Raw genomic sequence first — 23,381 nt, 5'->3', positions numbered from 1 at the left:
TATCTACACTGCTGTCACAACCATTCAGGGTGAGGATACTGACCAGACTGTTAGGAGATCTGTACAAGGCATAGCACTAGGAATGAGGAGGCCTGAAAATTTACCCAAATAATACTCTGTTAATCTCATATGTTTTTGCTGCGGTTTCCTCTATCTCCTCTCCCCTTTAATGATAGGAATAGGATTGTGAACATTGCTCTGTTTATTCGAAACATGTTTGCAAGGTTTGTGTTTTTGATAGCTCATGGGACCTAATATGCAGTTTGGTTCCCTAATTGTGCTAAGTACTACTTTTTTTGTTGACATTTTTCTTTTTTTTTTTAAAACTGCCATTCTTATGTATCTCTGCTTTTAAGGTTTATCTTATTCTAATCAGGGTAATATGTGCTAATCCTTTGTTGCAGGTTGTGCATTTCTCACCTACTGCGCTCGTGAGTCAGCCATCAAGGCCCAGAATGCCCTCCATGAACAGAAAACACTGCCAGGGGTAAGCTTCTGTCTTTCTTTCCTCCTCTTCTGGCCCTTCTCTTTCTCCTCTGTGGTGGTCAGCTATGCCATCTGCAACTGGCTGCACACCAGCCGGCATTTTCTTTGCACAGTCCTGGAGATGAAAAACACTGGAGAGCTTTTCAATCAATAGCTGAGCCTTTTGAAGACCAGGTTTCAACGTTTCCATGTGTCTGTTCTCAAGAGGATATTCTGAAGCATTGATCAGACCCACTCTGCCTCATAGCTTTTAGCATAGAATGACATAGAAATAGAAAGCTCTACAGTTCTGGAAACCTGAACAGGAAAAAAAGTCACAGTGTAGAGTCCAGTGTATCCTGTAGGATAGGATTCACCTGCATGCTCTATTTATGAAATATGTTTGCAGTTTACACAGCTATTTGTTCATATGCCTCTGTGCAAAGCTGTGTCTATGTGAAATTCTGTTTATGTTAAGATGATAACACAGTTAGACAGACGGAAAAATGAGTGGGTAGAAGTGACCCTCTAGAGAAGAAGCATGGTTTAACGTGCACAGACCATGCTGCACAAAGTAGAGGCAGCGATAAAAATCTCTATATCCCTCCACCCCACACCCCATACGATGGAAGACAAAGAGCCTGACAAACTCAGCCAAAGGGCAGATGTCTGACATTAAGCAGGCAAATATGACGACCAACTTTGAACATTTTTCCAGTGGCTTCCTCGGAAAATAACATGTTTAATTTATTCTGCAAATTAGCCAAGTGTGAGGCTAGGGGGCATTATACTGCTGTTTTGATCTGCATTTTGAATAATAAAAGATAATTAAGTGAAAGAAAGGGGATAAAAACTTTCTCCACACAAGATCGGTATGTTCAAGAGAGAGGTTACAATAGTGAACATCTCTGACATATGTATACATACATATATACACACACACATATAAATATATATGTAGATAGATAGAAAGAAAGATAATATGCATATAAAAGATGGATGACGTAGTGACTGCTCTCAAAAGTGAAGTAATGCTGAAGTCCATTAAATTGTTATACCACTGATATATGCTGGCTCCATAACATCTCTGGCTCCAATAGACTTCCATTTAGAAAATGTCAATTTCTCTCATTAAATACTAAATCGATACATTTTTCCCTCAAGACATTATGGTGTCATTAGCTAAATCCACTCGTTTTGATGAGTGTAGTAGTGGCCCTTTAGAAAACACTTCCATGATTTAATAGATATAAGGCCTGAAATATACCTCAAATTTATAGTCACATCTATGTCCAAAAAAGACCAAGATGGCAACAGCCAAAACTCTAACTCAAGGCTTCATGGTAACAAAGTGATAGGTAGCTGCGTTCACTTCTTATGAATCAGTCTGACTTCGGACCTGATTTTACCAGAATTGTCCAGAGCTTTTGCGTGAAAACGGCTTAATTTTAAAAGAAGTGCAGAAATCCGGACACTCCTCTGAGTGGAGTGCTTTATTAAGCCATCCATAGTGGTAGAAAAAAACAAAATGATAATAAAAAGTAACAATTAAATAATTATAACATTACAGATTATAAATTTGTTTTATACAGTATTAGAAAACACAGCCTTGCGTGCTCATGCACTTTCAGTAAAGTGAAAGTGAGAATAACAATGTTTCCTGGTATCGCCCAGTGTTATAAGCAATACTGAAGACTTCCCCCTTTACCCCACCCAGTCCTGTCCACCCTGCATCCTCCTGTCTCTCCCCACTCCCCGTGCTCCGCTGCCACTGCTCATCCTGAGACAGAAGATGTCATAGAAATGTAACAGCCAGACATTGATGGTTGTCAGGTTGGGGCTACTCTGCTGTTCCCTTGCCATCAACTTTACTCCCACACACAAACATCAGTTGTCCACAAAAACATGGGTGGTATGTGCTTGATGCTACAGCAGCAAATAGAAACAACAATTGCTACACACAACTTTTGTAGCATTTCTCATGACACAGGAGCAACACATTCAGAGTTTTAGGAAGGAAAACAAGAGGAATCTAGCAGACACACAAAAAAAGAATATAAACAAAGAATACATACTGTACTGTGCCAGTGTGTTTTGCTGTCTCCTATGTCACCACCTGTCCTTATCACTTGAGCCTCCCTGCTCTTCTGTCTTTTGCAATATGACCCCTGTTGCCTCTCTGCTTGGTGGTAAGTAGATATGCAATTTGTTTGTTTGCAAAATCCTGCTTCATATGGAGTTTGCCGTGGGCTATGGTTTAATTAATGTAAACTAAGAATTCTCCAGAGATGGGTTTTGAGTTATTAATGCCTGCATTTTGCTGTTTACCCCCACGTTTCTGCTATTTTGTTGGGGGGCTTAAACCAGTGTGGTGACTAATCCATATCTAGTTTTTTAAATACCTGAAGTCAAATTCATGCCAAACCACCCTAATCTTGCTGGACTTGTTTCAAAGGACTAGCACGATGTATGAAAATTGTACCACCTACCAAAATTTCAGATTTTCATGCAGAGCTCACAAACAAGCAACCCCACAGGCACAAATGACAGCACAGACATGGAAAGAAGCCTGCGCTTACTTGAATTTCATGAGCTGTACTGTTCTTTATTTTTAGGTAAGATACCAGTTGGAGTTCAAAATCTGTGTTTGCTCTAATGTCCTTGGGCAAAGCAATGAATCTCTGACTCTCTGGCTTCTGTTTTGCTTTGGCAAGAGCAAATAACTTTATACCTACAGCCTGACAGATTTTAGTTGTGGTTGATTCAACATCACCTGTGGTTACAAGTGACAACAGTGTGTTAGAGTTTAGTATCGACCACCAGGGTAGAAATTGTGGGAACAGCTTGGAGAAAGACATGTTGCTCTTAGCAAACTAAATCAAACAGTAGAGCTGGGGACTGCAAAAAAAACTACGTGTCCTTTGCTTTCATAATCTTGATCCCATGAGTTGTTAAAATTTCATAAAATGTCAGTTGTCAAATGTCAAAATTGTGTCAGTTTGTGTGTATAGATACTTTGAATCATGTGAAGGAAAAGTTTGGCCATCTGAAACAAAGGGAATTCTAAAAAGTTTGTTGCTATTTTCATTATCGATGAAAACTTGAAGGAGAGAAAGTGACACTGGCCACCCTACTAAAATGAAAACATGGTTTGTTTATGCAAGCTCTTACTGCAACCTATGGTGATAATGTCAAAAATGCATTTTACCTACAGTGGCCATAAATAAAGTTTGTGGATTAATCACTGAGGTAACAAAGAAAGTGGAACATTCTAACATGCAATTACAATGTAAAACAGTGAAGCGTAACTACAAACACTGTCCGTCCAATTGACAGAATAAGATGTTGCCATGTTATCTTTGATGAAACCACTTACTTTCTACATTTCTAAAATTTCAGTTCTATGTTTCTTGATGGGCATGCCTTGTCACCCACGGGCGGCCGTGGCTCAGTGGTTGGAGTCGGTCGTACAATAACCGGAAGGTTGGCGGTTCTCATCAAAGATTGATGAAACTGACAGCTGGAGGGGTGTCAGTCCATTTCGTGTATTTCACTGTACGTGACAATAAATCTGATCTTAATCTTAATCTACCAACGGTAACCTTATAAGCCATGAAACCAAACAATTTCACATTTGTATGCTGCAAGAGTGGCATCACTAGAAATTCTCTTGGAAGACTATTATACAATTACAGAGCGAGACCACTGTTCTTCACATCATTTTCCCTTGAACTATGTCTTTCCAGTCTCTATGAAACCCTATGATTTGTCCAGAGTGGTATAACAACTCTTTTGACGAAAAGAGAGTTGATTTGTTTCTTGGTCCTATAGCAACAGCCAAAAGGCCATTGGATCCAAACAGGAATTGAGTGGCTTGCACAAAAGCCATAAAGAAAAAAGATTAAGAAAGACTACTTGACTTGGGTGACTTGAACTGGTGCTGAGGTCAATATATCAAAATGTGTAGGTTGGCTACAGAGTCATGCCATGGTTCCCAAACAGAACTAATGAGCAAATGAGAACCCACTAAGTTGTTCATTAGTTGAAATACAGTAAAAGACCATTGGTTGTGATTGGAAACCAAATAAGTGGGTTCCTCATACATTTTAAGAAATGCAAATTCATGGTTGCAAGACATTTGAAATGGCAACATTTATCTCTGGAGACTGATTGCACAGTTGTTCTTGGATTCCATCCAATGGAAGTCCAATGGCTGTTGCTCAGGAGGAGGAGCGGTTGTCTGCTAATCGAAAGGTTAGTGGTTTGATCCTGGCCTCTCCTCACCACATGTTGAAGTATCCTTGTGCAAGAGGCTGAACTCCAAGTAGCCTCCTCGGCTATAATACTGTATAGATTAGGATTTGATGTATGAGTGTGTGTTTGGGAATGTAGCTTGTATTGTAAAAGTGCTTTAAGTGGTCAACTAGACTAGTAAAGCGCTATATAAATACAGTAACCCATACAGCTTCCTTACACTAACCACTGACTTGGCTAGAAGTGGAAACACATGTAGAGCTTATTTCAGAGACACTTAAACTAAATGGAACAAAAAACTGTACGGTTGAAAGACTTGTTTGTTATTAAGTTGTAATGTATAAGATACAGTACCATGATAATACCATGATATCTGAATCTAGTTATTTGTGATTATTTCTATGTACATTCTGACGCTAGCATGGAGGCATTATTTTCCCCACACATAGAGACACTCACAACTACCCAGCACTATTTTGAAGAAGCGCTGTTGTTCTCGGACATCATAATCCATGTCCCCTTGTTGCACATTAGCAGCTGAAAGGAACAGTATGGCCTAATGGAAGTGTACTGGACTGTAATATAGATTCCTGCAGTGAAGTGTGATGGGAACCTCGGGGACATGAGTGCCTGACATAAGTTTGGCCACAGAATAGGAAAAGCTCTGACAGTTTACCAGGTGTGTTCTGCTTGGCTCTATTAGTTGTGTGTGTTTGTGTGCATGTGCACGGTAAACATGCTTTGCATTGCAGCCAGCTCTATGTGGATACAGATAGTAATGTATAAAGGTGGGAAAAACAACATGTGCACATGACAGCTTGTCGTGATCACAGGCCACCCACGACACTGAGTTGTGAATATATTATTTGTGAGCTGCTTCGTTCTACTTTGCTGCTGTAAGAGCTGCGACACTTGTTTTTATCACACATCCATACGAGTGCATTTGGGCATGTGACCATGGGCACATTTTTAACCAGAAAAAAACAAATATCAGTCCTTTTCTACAACCAAGTACAACATTAAGATTCCTTTCTGACAGATGAGGCCCACAGTGGCTCTTCCTACAGCAGCTGGTGTTGCTCGTGAGTGTCACAGCTCTCTACACAAGTCCACAGGAGATTTACTCCACCCAGCTTTGCATCATGACAAAATCCTGAATCCTTCACACTAACCAAACCCCCCCCCACACACACCCTTACCCCTCCCTCTCGCTAAATGCCCCACTCCCCTCAAACTCTCTGTCCTCTCACTGCCACACCTCAAATCCAGCACATCCGCGAAAATAATCTCAGTCACTGCTGCAAGTCTATATACACAAGAAAACATGCCACCCTCCCCTTTTTGCCATGCTAGCATTGTGTACAACAGTGATTGTCTCGGAGAGGCATTGGTGGAAATATGTTTTCTGCATGCATTCACTGCTAGTATTAGTACTTCTCAACCTGGGGGGAGTGAAAGCTGCTGGCAGGGATTCAGGAGGCAGGTTTATGGAAATAGCTCCCGCATTAAAAACCCAATGAGAGCAGAGAGAAGATTATGCTCCGGCGCACCAATGTGGGCTCATGCAATGTCAACACTTGAAGTAGATACCCACTCTCTCGAATGCCTCTGTCTCCCTCTGTCTCCATTTCTGTCTCTCTCACTGTTCCACTGTGCCCTTTTCTGCATATACCTGCACTGTTAGTCTTCTGTGTGAGTACACGCCGATGCCTCAATGTCTCTGTATGTGTGCAGGTGTGAGTTTACCTTATTTCTATGTATAATTATGTGAATGTGACAGTGTGACAACTGAACCATAACAGGATGTGTAAAAAAACGAGGAGCAGAGCACGGCTTTACTGTGGAAGTCAGGCTTGTGTTTCACGGAACTGTTCCTCGACATGCCAGGAATCGCTCAGTGCACATGTGGGCACATACATGTAGGCCTACAAGGACACATCACATATTTACCCATACTTCTAAGTGCATGCTATCCACCTTTTTGATTATCTACAGCTAGGCTTCCTTGTGCAAAAGCTGAATAATTCAATGCTACACTCTATGAGGGTTGGCAGGGTATGAATGTAGTGTACTGTGTGATTGTGTGTGTACAGTATGCGCTTGCGTTGAGTGGGAAAGAGTGGGGGCTGGAGTGGAGCGGACTGGTCAGCGTGAAGCCAATTGGTGCTGGCAGGATTGGAGGCCTTGCAGACAGGGAGAGGGAACTCGTTAGAATTTAGCCAATGGGTAACGAGGACGTGTGTTTTTGTGTATCTGTGTGTTTTCAGTAAGAAGATCACATAGAGAGTTCATTGAAAAAGGCAGAATCAAGGTCTTTTCTTCTTTAGATATTTTCTGTTCAGTGAATTATAAAAGAATGTTAGATTTTTTTTCAAGCTTAGATAAAAAACACATCTTCCACTGTCTCATAACATCTTCCATTTATGAATAGAGGGAACAAATGGTATCATTAACAGGTTGTTGTGAGAGCATGAGCAAGCATGTGATTGTACTTATTATTTTTTGCACTGGCAAAATCGCCATGCTGCCTCTACCATTCAGTGAGAGCCACATAACTAGTTTTAGTTAAGCGTGTCTATATGTGTATGTATTTATATGAGCATTCAGTAATAGTATACTGTTAAGAGTATATCCACAGTGAAAAGCTCTTACGTTAGAGTGCTCCTAAGGGAACTGATTCCACACATTGTTAAACACCTCTTTGTGCACACGAACTCACGCACACAAACATGCACACCACTTAAACACACAGAGTAACTGCCACACAGTTGCATGTTTTCCAACTTCTGCCTTTATTCGCATTCTTCCTCGGTGCTGGTCCTCTGGTGCCTCTTTAACACAAACACGCAAACACCTCCTCTTTGTTCAGCTGGGTTTTCAGTGAGCTGGATAAGTCACATATTTAGAGAAGCCTTCTTCTCCTCAGGGGGTTGGCTTCCAAGGGTATTTTGAAATAAATAAATGAAAAAAGGGAGTGGTGTTATTTACACTCTGCACCTGTCTTTGGAGAATATAACAACTGAACTAAAAATATGTTTCATCATGAAATTTCATTGAATTTCAAACACTATGCAGAATGGCCTCCTGTAAACTGTAACTGCAAAATATTTGTTGCACACATACATATATATGTATATATATATATATATATATATGTATGTGTGTAATGTGTATATATATCTATATATATATATATATATGTATGTGTCCAAACCATAGACTATTTCCATTGTCATGATATGTGAAGCAAATCTCTCAAACTTTGAAAAGTTCATGAACTTGCCTGGAGTAACAGATGACTGTGTTGTGACCCCATCTGTGACATTAGCGCTGATGACATTATAATGCTTCTCCCACCCCCTCCCACTGGTTAGGATACATCTCGCCCTCCAGGGGAGACGCAACATGAAATACCAAAATAATCCAGTGCACGCTCCACCCATTAAGCCACTTCCCAGAGAGAAGTGTGCTATTTTTTCCGAGGTGCAGGTTTGCAAAAAAGCTGAATTATTAATGTTTTTTGATATTTTTAGCCTGTTTAACCTATTTCTGGTTGTGGCTGGAGACTGCTTGCCCGTCTGTCTGTGGGATACAATCATGTGACACAACTGTGATCTGGGTTATAGAGCAGGGTTTGGTGTGTAATAGGGGGAAATGCTGTATATGAAGGCTTGTTTTTGACCGTGAATGTCACTGCTTGTGTAACAGATTGACATGTGCCGGTTTGGTCCATTTTTGATGCCGTGTAGTTCAGGTGACTCAATGTCGGTTTTTCTCTCTGATGCATCATCTGAACCAGTGGGGCCAAACCAGATGAGTCTGGTTTTATTCCAGGCCGGCGGGCATTGCTGTGCAAACTGCACGAGGAAAGGCACAGATACTGATGACAATCCATCTGTGGGTCCCTGTACATGCTTGTACAGGTGTGCCACTGCCTGCAGACACAAAGAAAAAGAGTGGATGTGAGCATGGAGGCCATGTAGTATGATAAACTACATGGCCTCCATTTGTTTGTATGTTTGTATGTGTATTTTCCTGAATGCTGAGAGAAAAGGGAGTCACGATTAATTTACAGAAACTGGTTACCCAAACAAGACGAAAGTTAAGGATAGCAAAAGCAAGTGTGGCTGAAAACATGCCATGGACTCTGGAATGAAGGACACATTTAAAGCGAATAACTAGATGTGGCTAATCAGAGCTGACATCTCACTGGTTGGACGCCGTGCCTTTGGGAGGAAGAGAGGGATGAGTAAGGAGTGTGTGAGAGATTAGAAGGGGGGTGAACTGACAGAAGAGTTGAAATATTGAGAAAAGAGTGGAGGAGGGCGAAGGAGGCGCAGGGTCATGTTGACAGCTTGAAGTCATACGTTCAGAGTTGAATCATCCATTTTCTTGCCTGCATGTCTGTGAGTGTGCATGCATGTTGTGTTCATGTATGCACAAAGCATTGGTGTGTACTGTGTCCGTGCTTGACTGGAATGGTACACATGCATGTAGTGGAAGCAGGGGGAGCTCATTTGTAAGGCAGATCTAGCCATGCTTTGGTGTAATGTCCACAGAAAGGGTAAAGGGGCTGCAAAGTATGGCAGCCAGCATTTGTCAGCAAAAATCAGGACTAATGAAATACAGTACACATGGCTGGAGGGCAAGGAGAAGAGTGTGACTGACAGGAGGTATAAGTAGAAAAAGTCGGTGGCAGCCTTCCATCATGGCCAAGCTGATTTGTTTTATAGGCTTCAGCCACCTTTTCCATCTTAGTTAAGGCAGTAGCATGAGGTGTGGGGCAGAGGAGAAGAGCAGCATGTGCAAGGTTCCCCCATGGGTAAAGACACAGAATACAAGTGCGCAGGGAGTGGTAGTGATGGGTCTGTTCATGTGGAAGAGGTATTTGCATTGCAGAGGAGAGCTGGCAGTAGGGCTTGCTCAGGGAGCCGGTGTCAGGGTGATCGCTGACGGTGAAGGCTTCTGTCGTCTGCCCCACAAAACACCCAGGCGCTGAGCTAGCATCAGCTAGCTTAAGCATGTCGGCAGAATCAACCTTCCTTTCTGTTTGCATTCTGTAGGCATTTGTGGAGCTTTTTTTTTCTTCTTTGTTTTCATCAAACTTGGATTTCACCTGACATTTATTTTAAGTGGTTCGGTTTTGTCTATCATGCCAGCCTTGAAGCCTTTCTTATAGAAGATAACAATAAGCTCGATGGCTGCAGAATAGCTGGGAATACAAATTATATAGTTTTGTGCCAGCAGCTATAGTCTGTGGCCTCTGAACTGTTTCAGTCCCAGTTCCAATAAGAGGCAGCTTTTAATAATTCAGAGTAAAGCAGTATACTTGATGTCCTCCAGGCTGCAAGCTCGCATTTAGGTGAAACACCAAATTCTCTTTTACCCCTTAGTTCCAACACAACCCAAAAACCAAAGCAAGGCTGTTTCAGAAACCCGTGAAGGGCTTGCAGGGACGAACACATCACACAGTTGTGTTTTTGTTTGAAGAGTTTTTAGGCACTGTGGACAGCTTTGCATCCAAGTGTGTTACATGAGTGACTCAGTGAAAGTTAGCATGCCTGCATGGAGACTCAGTAGCCTTTCACAATTGTCAGGCCCTGTGGTTCCCTGCACAGCTGTGGCACACATGCATGAGATGAGTTTCAGAAGATGCAATGTAGAGACATGCAGCTCTGCAGGTTTAGACAGCATGGAACCTTTAATGTGCTTTCTGCAGGTTTTCAAACAGGAAGTGGCCCTGCGGAGCCAGAGAGGAGAATAGCAGAAAAAAAAATAATTTGCTGGAGAGAGGGAAATGAGTCAAAAATAAGAAGACAGATGGAAATGGAATGAGAGGTCAGATACAGGAAAGACATTTGAATCACTAAGTTGTAAAGTTTAAGAAATCAGAGTGAGGGAGTAGGAGGTGTTGATGGAGGGCCTCACAGCCTGATGATGTTCTGTATCAAAGAAGAAGCAAACAGCATAGCTGTGCATTCTTTTATTGGATCCCATAGTGAAATCTATCGGCATCCCAGAGGCAATCATTAGATTGAAATTGTGACTCACATCCTGACTGTGTGTTACTTCTCAGATTTACATAAATGTCATGCTGTATATGGACTGGTTGAATATAAAAAATACAAGAATGAGGAAAGAAGGCTGAAGACAGGAGAGGAGACTTAATTGATCAAGATGTTTACTTTGTGAATTACTGTGCCATCTTGCATTAAATAGATTATAAGGCAAGGTGTACATTAGAATGGGGCTATGTTATGATTGACACACCATTGGAATGTGTAGTTTCTGTGTTACCCGGTCAGATACGTTGCTTGTAAACTATTAGTTTGAGCTGAAAGCAAGATGTGAGTTAACAAACCAATGGATTACGTCACAGAGGAGTTGGGCATCTATTATGAGGACCATTTCTATTGTATAGTTGCATAGCTTGACTTGACTTCTACCCTTTACCCAAAACTGACTATAGAGGAGAGCTTTGGTATATTCCTTCTGAAATGATCTTAAACACTTCTTTATAATTTACACAGTGTATCAGAGAACTTTCTGCATGCACACACATGCACATGCACATGAAAGTTTTGTGGTATGTCTCTGAGTCACAGCAGCTTACACATTGAGGACATGTAACAGAAAGAAAAGTAGAGAAGAGTCAAGTGCAGTACCGTTCATACCTTCCTGGGTATAAGCCACACCAAAATGAAGCAAAGTCAATATTTCTAGTTTAAGTTTTTAAATAATTTTTCTGATTTAGTAAGAAGGCCTGGTTTCCTCATTACCTACAGGGAAATAATAATCTCTTCAGTGTGTTTGTTTGACCAGCTGCTGCTGGTGATGAAGCTTAATTCCTGTATGAAAAGTAATACTGTACATTTGCACGTTGTAAAGCTTCAGAAAGTTTAGAGGTGTTTGCATTTGTTTTATATAGCATTCAGAATATAAATGGCCTTTTATATTAAAGCTTTTTCAAAAATGGTAATGCTAATAAATATGTCAGGGTGGAATATGCTTACTGACAGACACACATAAGGATGCACATGTATCTGTGTGAGTGTTTTTATGAGGTGGGATACTGCTGCCTCTCCTCATCATCACACAACTTCAGTGATGGGGCTAAGGCAAATGATGTCAGTGTGGCCCGCACACTGCTTAACACACACAAAAGCACAGTTCAGTCACACAAAAATGGACTGAGGAAAAGATGTGCACAAGCACAATCCATTAGGCTCCAGAGCTGAGGAGATTTGTTTACAGTTTATTTTACCTGTTCTTTCTTGATTCATTATTTATGACTCTATCAGTCAGTATGACACAACAGCAGCATATAGAATTTGACTGGCTGGTTTCCTGCCTATAATCCCATCTGCCAGCTTCTATGGATCAATCAAAATATAGAATATGTGCGATGCAAGCTCTCCTCCCTTATTCATCTTCTTTCTCTTTTTCTGCTTCTCATCTCATTCTGTCATCCATCTTTGTCGGACAAGTCCCTTTCGTTCTTTGATCGTTTATTCCATTTCTAAAACATCTTATATTATGATGATGACTTGCAAATTTACCTTAGATTAATTTGATGAGTGCAGCTTGTGCCCACTCGCCTCATGGGTATGCTTTTACTGCTGTGTTATTAATATATTCCTGAAAGACTGCTTGCCAGTTCCCCTCTTTAAAGAATGGGAAAGGGCAGAGTACGTTGTTCAGTCCACATATTAATTTGCCCTTTTTATTTCTTAGGTAAGGACTTCTGCTTTCTAGCCCTGTTCCTTCATCTAAGTATTCAAGACTGTCTTTCCATAAAACAAGAGAGAAGTTATTTCAACCCAAAGTAATGTAACAAAGACACCTCTAGTTGCTATAAGGAAAGTTCTTTTGGATTCTTCGGCAGACTTGTCACCAGTGCAAACTAGGAAATAGAGCTCTCTAACATGAAGTAAATTGGCACTTTCGCATAGGAATGCTAAAGTAACAGCCGGCTGGCAGATAGAGGATGTGCCAAAATCACATAATTTCTCAATAGCATAGACTCTGTAAACCCTGGGCTTCAATGTTGATCCATTATTTGGTGTATTTTGTCCATTTAGTAGGTTTCCAATGTTATGTACCTAGTCACACTAGTGAAACCCCACAAAGGGCATATATGTTCTTTTAAAAACATCTTACCAAGTACACCATAGTCACAGCTTTTTTGCACTCCAGAGAAGTACAAGTAACAAAATAGTGCATGTTAGTTGAGCTGAACCTATCCCAGTGAATAATTGATCAAAAACCAACAGACTGAAGCTCCTAATCCTTCTAGCTGACTCAACCTTATAAATTTCTTAATTTCTTTAGTTTGAGGCTCTCCCTGAACAAAAACAGAAAATAAAACACATAAACACAAAATAAATACATTGCTCACATTAGAGAATAACTTTAAAGACAACTTGCTTAGTTCTGTCAGAACCACTCTCGTCAAAATGAGACGAGAAACAGATATAAATTTCAGAAGCTTATTCTGAATGCATACAATTGTGTTTGGCGGTATGGCTCTGTTCGGAGGAAGTTCCCGACTTTTCCATGAGCTCCATGGAAGCCAAGACAGGGAACAGCAGCACCCTCAGGTGGAGTGCCTTCCATTTGCTGTAAAGGCAACAACCCCCTAGAACAGAGCAAGCAACAATGACCACAGTATGACATTGTTTGGCAATGAGAAGTCGATGGAGCAGGGGAGGTGGTGGGTGCAAGCAGAAAGCAAAAAGAGCAGTGACTGCAAACCAAGTTTAAATGAAGCGCCCCGAATGCCAGCATCCAATTGCGAGCAGCAGCTGATTACCCATAAGCGCAGTTGGTTTGTGGACAGCCATAAGGGTTGGGTCGGCGTCAGCCAATAGGCAAAGGGCGCGCTGACTACGTGGCCTGCCAGAACTATCGCGGTGCTCCATTTATCCCACAGTAAGGTTTGAATCATACCCTGCCCCTTTTTCACCCTGCTGAATTTAACCAATGCTCCCAAATGGCGCCAAATGGCATCCTTCTAGAGTCGCTCTGGAAATAGTGTGTCTTTATTTGTGTTCTTCATGAGATTGCCTAAGGTTTTTTTTTTTCAATACTGGTTTGGATGCTGCAGGAAAGATTTCTGCTGGTAACTCTGGGACATTTCTACATCTGTTATGTTGTGTAATCATGCCAACGGAAAAGATGCTTGCTGAGTTTTTCAAAGCCCAAGTCGTGCCTGGAATAAGACCCCAATTTTTAGAAGCCTTGAGGATGCTGATCAGGAACAGTATTAAGAGTAAGGAAGAGAAAATTTGAGTAATTTCTTCCCTTGATTGTTATGGGAAATGTTAAATCACAGGCAGATAAAATGAAGAAGCTTGGAGCCCTGACGAGAATGCTGCGTAATATCTGGAAGGTAATATTATTTGTTTCACCAAGACATGGCTGCTGGAATGCCTCAATAACACCTTTCTCAGCTTTCAGACCTCACTCTATGGGCAGACAAAGAGATAACAAGCTGGAGGGATTGTAGTGCTTGTTAACAACAGATGCTGTAATCTTAGACAAGACACTGAGAAGGTACATCTCTGCACCCCAGATATTGAACTGTTGGTGGTGAGTTTCTGTCCAAAGCTGTCTAACGAGAGAATTCACCTGTGTTACATGTCAACGCTGTGTGACACCATCAGATAAATGTTTGCCAAGCTACAAAAATAACACATGATCAGTTCACCGTAAACTCTGAAGATTCCAACCACACCTCAATTACCTGTCAACTGATTTAAAAAAAAAATGTTATATCTATTATAGTAAAATATCTCTAACTATTATTTTTACTGCAGCAATCACTGTACAGGTATATCAAATAAATGGTTCCTTTGTGCTATCACTGAGGCAGGAGCTTAAAAAGACCCTATAAACACTTATTGTCCTCAGTTACTGAGTTATTCCCTCCAGTAGTTGTAAGAACTATGAAAAAGTTATTGGCCTTCAAAAGCAAAGAGGTATGAAAAGAGTTAAGTCTGACCCCAACTACAATCTTTTCTGGACTGAAACCAGCTATTTTTGTTGCCTGAACCTTACCAAGCAGTGATGGAAAGAAAGAAATCTAAAGGCCCGAAACAAAATGTGGTGTCAATAAAAAGGTCACACAGTAGTTGTAGTCTGTATACTGTAGTCTCTATGGACTTTGTGGCTCTTTTTGAGAGTTGAGTTTTAGAAATGTTTACATTGGTTGTATCTTATGGAATGGATGAAAAACTTACGGCTACTTAGACAGGACAACTTATGAGCATTCCCTTGTTCTTCCAGTTGACAAGGTATATGGTACTTTTTGGGGCTTCTGACTCAGAAGGTGCCATGTGGTAAAGCAAAGCAGTGAATCTTGGTTAATAATGACACATTAGTCCAGGTTACTAAAAGAGAAGGAAAAAAAAGAAAGCTGAAAAGCTGTGCATATGGTGCATAAAGTGGGAAATGCATTTAGTGGACTTGTTAGGCCGCAAGGTTCCACTCTGTTTTGGTGAAAAATGCAATATATACACAAAACATTGATTGTGAACATTTAAAGCTCTGCAGGGAACTATTAAGTAACTTTCCACAGGATGAATGGGAAGTCATCAGTGAAGCAGTGAAAGTCTGTCATGTGCTCTGACACATCTAAAAGCACTTAGGTTGTGTCTGCTGAATGACCGGGATCTGATAATGCTAGATTTATTGTAGGGTTCGTGCATAGAGTGAGCCCTGTGGGTATAGGCTGGCTAGCTATAGAGGTAATGCTTGAGCATATTTCAGTTTGATGCAAAAAAGAGAAAATAAAAGGCTGTTCTTTTTCTTGCTCTTTCACTCGTTGCTATCAATTCAACAATTCCTTTTTTCCCATCAGTCAACACAGCTATCTTTTGCAGCCCACCCCTCCTTATTGAGGGTGCTTGATGGTGCCCTGCCTATAAATTACAGAAATAGGACATAGAGTAATAACATACTTATCAAAATCCAAGATCACAGGGCTAAATTTAAGCTTTTTTATTGTTCTTTTTTCTGCAAAACAAATAAGTACAATCAGCTATCCCCGCTTAAAGAGGGGAGAACAATGATATGTTGGCTGTGTTAAGAATGTAGCTATGAAGGTGATTGTTGGATAGCTTAATGTGTTACTCCAGATCCAATGATATCTGCCCGTAGACTTATGAAGGGTTGGTGTGGAATTAAGGATAAGATCAAAGTATTTTAAAGTGAAGGGAAAACAACAGAACTGCACTGCTAATAACATGTTTTTTCTCCATTTTTATTTATTTTTGAATGGCAGCACACAGAGCTTGTAGGGCATATCCTTTCTAATAGGAAGCCTCTAGGGCTGCAGAGGAGCATGGTCGATACAGAGAGACACAGAGGCCTTTGAAGACGGCCTATCTCTGTGCCTCCAGCCCAATGAAAAGGCAAGAGAGGAGGCCCACGGGGACATAGCAGGGCTAAGTTTCTATTAACACTATCTTCATAACACCTAAGATGTCCCTGTGTTTGATGTGACAGCGTCCAGATTAGCTCACATTAGGGAGAACAACAAAGCCTTTTGCACTGTGTCCTCTCTTATTGCAGGAAGATGAGAAGAGACGGGAGGTTTTTCTGACAGACTCAAAAACGAAGGCTTAAAAAAAACAACAGAAACATTTTCCATGCAAATACATTAATAGTTTTTACGGGTGCCTTGCATTCTCAAAACAATCAAACACCCAAAAAAAGAAAAAAAATTACCTTATGGGTAAAACAGGATTATGTTTGTTGCTGTATTCTTACACAAACAAAAGATTTAGGGAACAAACATTTAGAAGGCAAAATGTTGCTTTTTACTACAGTAAAGAGACATTAGGCACCAGCCGCCATTTAGAGCTATCCCACTGTTGTGAAACAAATTATATGCTACCTATGTGTTTGACATTCTAAGTGTCAGTGTTTAGTTTGACTAATGGATTTCTTCTGACAGAGAAGTGGATGGGATCTCTTAGTGTCATCCCGTGAATTGCAAACACAGTGATCAAAATGAATGTCCCTGTGCTTTTTAAGTGTCTGTTATTCTGTTACATCCTCAGTAATGGATGGATGGAGGTTAAGGGGAGGTTTATTCCTGAGCATTGTTGTTGTCCCAGTCAGCCATATTGGAGACAAAAATTCAGATGGTCAAATAAAAAAGGAAAAAAAAGCACAAATTGAATCTTGCTGTTGAAATGGGTACTTGTTTTGTCACAACATACATATGCAGCTCTATCACAAGCGCGAATTGAACAATGTACAGTTTGTCTCATATCTTTAGGGCTTTGTCAGACTTATGTCTCTGAGCCCATAGAGTTCAATCTGAAGGCCTTTTGGCACTCTGTGTGCATACCATTAGGTCAGACAGTGAAATTAAAATTATTTCCACAAATTCTTTCTTTGACTGTTGAACACAGGCTGGGGGTTATTTAGGACTGCCATGGGTTATAGGACAAGGCCAGTTCTGCTATGAGAAATTGTGGAAATGGATTCCCCCATTGAGTCAAAATGGGCTCTAATGGATTGCCTCTCCCTTTGATGTTGAGTATAAAAATGAATGGACTGGGGGTGGGGGTTGTATAGAAATCTTTTCTTGGAGCTGTTTGTGAATGTTTATGAAGAAGAGCACTGACAACAAGGGAACATGAAGCACCAAGAGATTTAAGCACATAGAATCACAGACTTCAGTGTACATAAATCTTTTTGCATCTCTGCTTTGACAAAACTATTAGACAATTAATGATACTGTAGCATTCATGGGATTTTATTTCTCACTGTTCCTCTCAAATATTATGAGATAAATGTATCCTACTAAACTAGGCTACGTGTTTTGGGAATGTGAGCACTGCTCAGAGTAAGGAGAAATGATGAGAGATAGGTTTGTCTTAATATTGCAGAGCTCTGCTGAAGTAAAGCATTGCCTCTTTAGCTTTCACCAACCCACACGCTCCCACGTCAAACCCATATATTTAGCAGGGGAAAGCTTTTTTTCTCCTTCATGCGCTGTGGTGCGAGAGATGCACGGGAGTTCTGAAATGTTTGTCTTTGTTCTCCTGGCAGAGTTTTCTGCATGTGGGCGGTCACAGTTTCTAGGAGCACCTCGGGAATGCATTTCAACAGATGGAGGTTTTAACTGGAGTGTTGGCTTCCAGAATCAGGGTTATATGCTTTTGTTGCCTCCTATTTTTATTTGTTTGTTTGCTAGTTTGTTTGTTTGCTTATGTGTTGTTTTCCAGCAGGATAATGACAGGGTGTGGAGAGTGGAGTTGCAATTATGTTGCCATGTGACATCTGACAAAATGATTTTAGGTCGGTGCTGTTTTTATGTCGCAACCGATAAGGGACATCATTTTTTGCAGGTTCAAGCATGGCACAAACATTTAATCCCACTATAACGGCAATGTAATGTCGAGTGGGAAATTCATTGCAAGAAAAAAGAAAGAAAGAAAAAAAAGATTGAGGTCTGCTGCCTGTGGTGCTGTCCAAGGTGCTGAAATTGTTAGCAGCAGTAGGTACCAATTTCTACTGGCTACAAATTCATCTATTTCTCTTTAGTTTGAATAAGAAATGTGTCCCATTCTCTGTGATATTAACTTGACTGCAGCTCTCACTTAGTACTAGAGAGAAACACGGTGCCTCATACCAGTGGAGTGGACCATATCTCTCGGCAGTAGATGTGAGCTGAATGAAATGTGAATGTGTGATACAGGCTGTTTGCTGTGAAAAATGCACATTAAAAAAATACTTTTTGCAAGGCAGAACAATTCTTACCACCTCAAGGCAAAACTGCCGCGTGTTATGACACCCATCTAGCAGAATGCTTTCCTTCTTTTGTCTAAAACACATTTCTTATTCGATTTGACAGCCTCAGAAAAGAGTAATTGCTTTTCTGACCTGTAATTTTAGCTCAGCCTTTGTATAAACCAAAATGCATACCTTTGATTTATGTCTTTTGTCATGCTGCCGAACTCCCTTTGAATTACCCGAGACCATGTGAGGCTGGCTGTAACAGTATTTTTCACTCTCCCTGAGCTGTTGACAGAAAAAAACATGTTTCGTCCTCATTGCTTTTTTTCCCCTTATTTTGGTTGTTGTTGGACTAATTAATCAGTGTTGTAATGATGTGTGCATTACTTTTCCCCTCTAAGCACCATAAATCATAATAGATATGCTGTTGTACATATCTATCTTCACGCTATCTTTATGTTTAGGATGGAAATACTTCATTCCCATGAGTGCACATTCCTCTCCTCTCTGTATTATGTTTGTCTCTTTTTTCCACTCTAACTCTTTCTCACCTTTTCCTTCTATCCCTCTCTGCCTTCTTCTCTTCATACCTCTTTTCTCCATGTTTCCATCTCTGTGTCTCAAAGCCATTTTTTATCCTCACTCACCGGTGGTGGCACTCCTCTCGAGACGATTGGTGCTAGAACGCCGCAGGGTTCCTTGGAGCCAAAACGTAGCCTACAAACAGACTCTGTCTAAGACCAGACAGGACTTCTTTGTATTAGTCCTGCTTAGATGAAGCACAGTCATCCAGTGTCTGAATTTTGTATGGCTGGGAGGCTGACAAAGGGCCTGATGTTAATGTTGATTAAAGTAGCAGTCTATAATACAGCAACTTGTAGAACTTTTTTTTTTAAACCACTGGTTGTATAGTGAAATTCCTTATACTGAAATGTCCTATTTAATGTAGAGTATAATTTAATTTTGAATCTTCAGCATGTACAGTATAAAATGTGTAGCCCAGACAGTTTGGAATCCAAACAAATAGGTCACTGTTATGATAATATGCTATAAATAGTTGTGTGTGTGTGTGTGTTTGATGTTCATGCACGATAGTGTGTTGCTGTGCGTATTTGTGTGTCAGGGATGTTCTGTCTAATTTTAGGCTCTCAGGAGATGAGAGCAGTGAGGAGATCGGGAGAGTGAAGAAGTGAGCCCCATCTTTGCCAGCTAATGGTTTAGTGTTTTCAATAACTTGCTTTGGAGGTATCTCCTGCTGTAATATACTGTATCTCTTCAGAAGCAGATTACCCTTCCACACATTGCTGGGGATGTGAGAGCATTATAAACAGCTGAATGCAGCGTTGGCTTTCCAATAAACTGTTATTATTGAAACGTCCAAGCTTAATAAATAGAAAGGGATTTAATCTGCTGCACCGTCATTTCTAGACGTTATTCTGGGCTGGAATGAAAGCCCAGATTCAGCTGAAATGAAGTAGATCCTGAAAAGAATGAATGCAGACATGATGGGTTTTTCACTAATGCACTGTTTCCTAACCCATTCTCTATCAGACAGTTTGTTCTTTGTGCATAATTTTTAAGGGAGAGGCTCATTAAAATCCATATCTATATTACATAAATAGAGCAAACAGAGCAGAAAGAAATTAAACAGTTGATAAAAATGCATTCACAGGATTATGGGTATGAAATAAATGTTTTAGTTTCCAAATGATGCTCATGGTTCATAATTAGCCAGTATAGGTCAGCTGCATTGAAATCAGTTGAGCTTATTCTCTTCCCACTCCCATCCTGAACCCCTTTCTTCACTCAAATGTTGAAGGGAAATTCAATAACTTTTTGCCCACTCATTCATGTGGAGAGCCGCTATTCTTATACATTTTGCTTTAATGCAGAGTGACAGCTCTGGATTTACATTCTTACTTGATTCATGACAAAATTACCTCAAGCCCTCTGTGGCCAGTTGCTAAATGCACAAGCTTTGTGGTCACTATGTTTAGTAACATCAGATTTCTCATATGCCTACAGAGACTTACTCTGTCTTGATATGGATTTTGACTGAGGGGGGAATGCATTATGCTGACACTGGTTATATACTGAATGATGATTCAATGCAGAGTAATACCAAATCTGAGGATTCAATTGATTTTATTACTTATCTTGTTAATATTCTGTGTTGTCAGCATCAGATATTACTTTGCCTGAGCGTTTGGATACTTGCGAAGATTTGCTCTAGGTTTTCTAATCTTCTACTGTGTTGGCCCTCATTCATGGCACGATGCAGAATAGTCACAACTCAACAATCCCGTTCATGTAGAGTAAAACTAAGGATCTGAATAGACTTGATCACTGTGCCCTCAATGTAGAAAACTATTCCTCTCGTGACCCAGCAAAGACAAACAGCACACACAGTTGTCATTTTTCACTCTCCCTTGATATACCTGCTCAGTTGCCTTGAGAAGAAAGAGCTAATTATTTGTTTTGCTGAAGCCTCTTTCATTTCGCTCAGGAGAAGGAGGCTATTAATATTGTCTTTTCATTCATCTTATATACTGATAATGCAGGCATCGCTTGAAGATGAAAAGAAATAGTGCATTACTGTCACTCTGGCAGATGACACATGAAGCTCTCACGCTATGCTTGCTTTGAGTGGCCCTTATGTTATAGCGGGAAGCTAAGGTACAGAAAAATATGAAGAGGAGAAGAAGATGGCTAGGTAATGTGATAAAACAGGAAAATTAGCTTTTTAGGAAGAAAAAAACACGGAGAGGAAAAGGATAACAATGTAGAAATTAATGCACAAAACCACAAAGTGGTAAAATATTGCTTAAATCTGTTGAGTATGATACAGAGACCATTTGCTTGTTTGCCTCTCCTTTGGAGACGTAATAGAAAAATCGGTGCAGAAATATGGGTTTTTCGTTGAAGTCTTGAATCTGGATGAAAAGCAGACTAGTCTCATAATTGTGGGCTTCAGAGTAAATTTACTTTTGTCCTTGTCTGTTGATATGCAGCACGATTTTGTTTGATCAGAGAAGATTTTTAACCACTATCCTGTGATGACCTCCTATTGAACATGAAAGCCATGAAAATGTGGATCTCCTGAAGTTTTCCTGCTTGAGAAAAAGTAGTTCAGCCAGTCAAGAAGTAGGCTGCTGTAGCCTGATTAACATAGACTTTCAAATCTCTTCGAGATTCTGGTCTGACCAAGACCATAACGAATACGATTCGAAATGGCCTGGTCAACCCGCCTCCCTCGGGTTGCTACTGGTTGTGGCCAGAAGAGGCTGTGCCTAAGCTTAAGCCAATCACACCACTCTTTCCTCTGACGTATGATTTAGCTACCAGCGGGGCTAACTGGTAGATTAAACTCTTACCAAAGCCAGTAGGGAGCAAGCCAGGCGAAAACGTCTTTCCTGTCAAGAAACGATTCAAGGGCTGTTCTTTGCTCGATTTTTAACGAGAATCTCCCGTCGAACACTTTCATTACAGCATGTACAGCAATGTCAAAAGCTTGATGCTGCTCCATGTTGATATTGAATGAAGCGCTTCCGTGTACAATCCATGGGTTGAGTGGCAGTTCAACCACGTCACTACCTTGAACCCGCCTTGGTTGGCGCTGCTCAAAGTTGATTGCTTCCCGACAAAGTGGGTGGAGTTCCCATTTTTTCGGGAACTCGAATCCACCTGAATGAGCAGTTGGCCTGAGTAAGTGTAGCAGAGCCGAAGGTGTTGCGTCACTGCGAGGGCGGAGCCTGGGTACTGCTGAGACATTATATCAATGTAGATATAAAGTAAAATGTAATTTGTGTTTATAATACAGCCCTGTATGTCAAAAGCAACCAAAAGTCTAAAACTTATAGTTCCGATTACAAAAAAAAAAAATCAAACCAGGGTGTGTAAGGTTCATTGTCAATAGTCTACTTTATGATCTGGTGAGGCTTACTAATTGGCTGTTTTTTCACCCTTAAAGCTGGTAAAACAAATAGCTTACTTTGACTTGAAGACTATATTATATTGCATAATTGCTTGTGTGGAAACTTACTAACAGCAAACGTTTCATGAGCATTAAAGGCGGGGTAGGGGATCTTTTTCTGGAACATTTTTTTACATATTGCTTGAAATATTCTTCACACCCTCATTGCAACCAATTAATTAAAAGTTTTGACACAAATATGAAAAGTTTTAGTGGCCTCTAGAACGTACAATCTAGGAAAAACAGAATCCAATCATTGTGAACGGACCGTTCACAATGATTGGATTCTGATGCCGTCTATCAAACTGCAATCTGCTCCTCCCGCCCCCTCCCCCTCCCCCTCCCCCTCCTTCCCCCTGTGCGCGTACCCTGCTCCGTGAACGAAGCTTGGCAGGAAGCTAAACAAGAGCCAGTTTGGCTAGCACCTAGCATTATTAAACGTATAGTTAGCATAAGCTAAATACTAAATACTAAATACGGCAACGATCGATGCTTGCTGTCAGAACAGCGCTCGTGCACCTTCGTGCTCGTGCGCGTTCATGTACTCTAGAGGCGTGCCTTGGGGGGAAAGTGAAGAAAAGGGTTGGGACTTTTTACCTGTGTATTTTCAAAATGCAGCTTCGCTCGACTCAAAATCCAGGATCTCCTACCCTACCTTTAAATTTATCAATCGATTTTCTTTTTCTTTTGTAATTCTTTATTCCCATAGCCATATGTGTAAAAAACTTTAGACCAAGACTAAGTTTGCAAAGAGCGAATGCTATTAAAAACAATTCCTCTGATCAATATAATCATAAAGGTTGTTTGTTCATACCCTTAAATATGACCCATAACAGCATCCTATGAAAAAATGGGAAAATACGACTCACATGAGCATCTCCACTTTAAAGCAGATGTCATTCTCAAGTCTTTCCCTTAACAAGCCGCACAACCTCAT

At 40.6% G+C, this 23,381-nt stretch overlaps 1 protein-coding gene across 15 annotated transcripts in view; it reads left to right on the top strand.

Annotated features, from left to right (window-relative positions):
- The window catches only part of celf5a (cugbp, Elav-like family member 5a), a 190,059-nt gene that overhangs the window by 17,756 nt on the left and 148,922 nt on the right, over window positions 1–23,381 (top strand). For all 15 annotated transcript variants that reach the window (XM_075485144.1, XM_075485141.1, XM_075485142.1 and 12 more), the window contains exon 2: window positions 405–487. In XM_075485144.1, coding sequence (XP_075341259.1) covers window positions 405–487 — 83 coding nt within the window. The remainder of the gene's footprint in view (window positions 1–404; window positions 488–23,381) is intronic.

The sequence above is a fragment of the Odontesthes bonariensis genome, chromosome 15, assembly GCF_027942865.1.
Source record: "Odontesthes bonariensis isolate fOdoBon6 chromosome 15, fOdoBon6.hap1, whole genome shotgun sequence".
Lineage (NCBI taxonomy): Eukaryota > Metazoa > Chordata > Actinopteri > Atheriniformes > Atherinopsidae > Odontesthes > Odontesthes bonariensis.
This window is presented reverse-complemented; position numbering and strand designations above follow the sequence as displayed.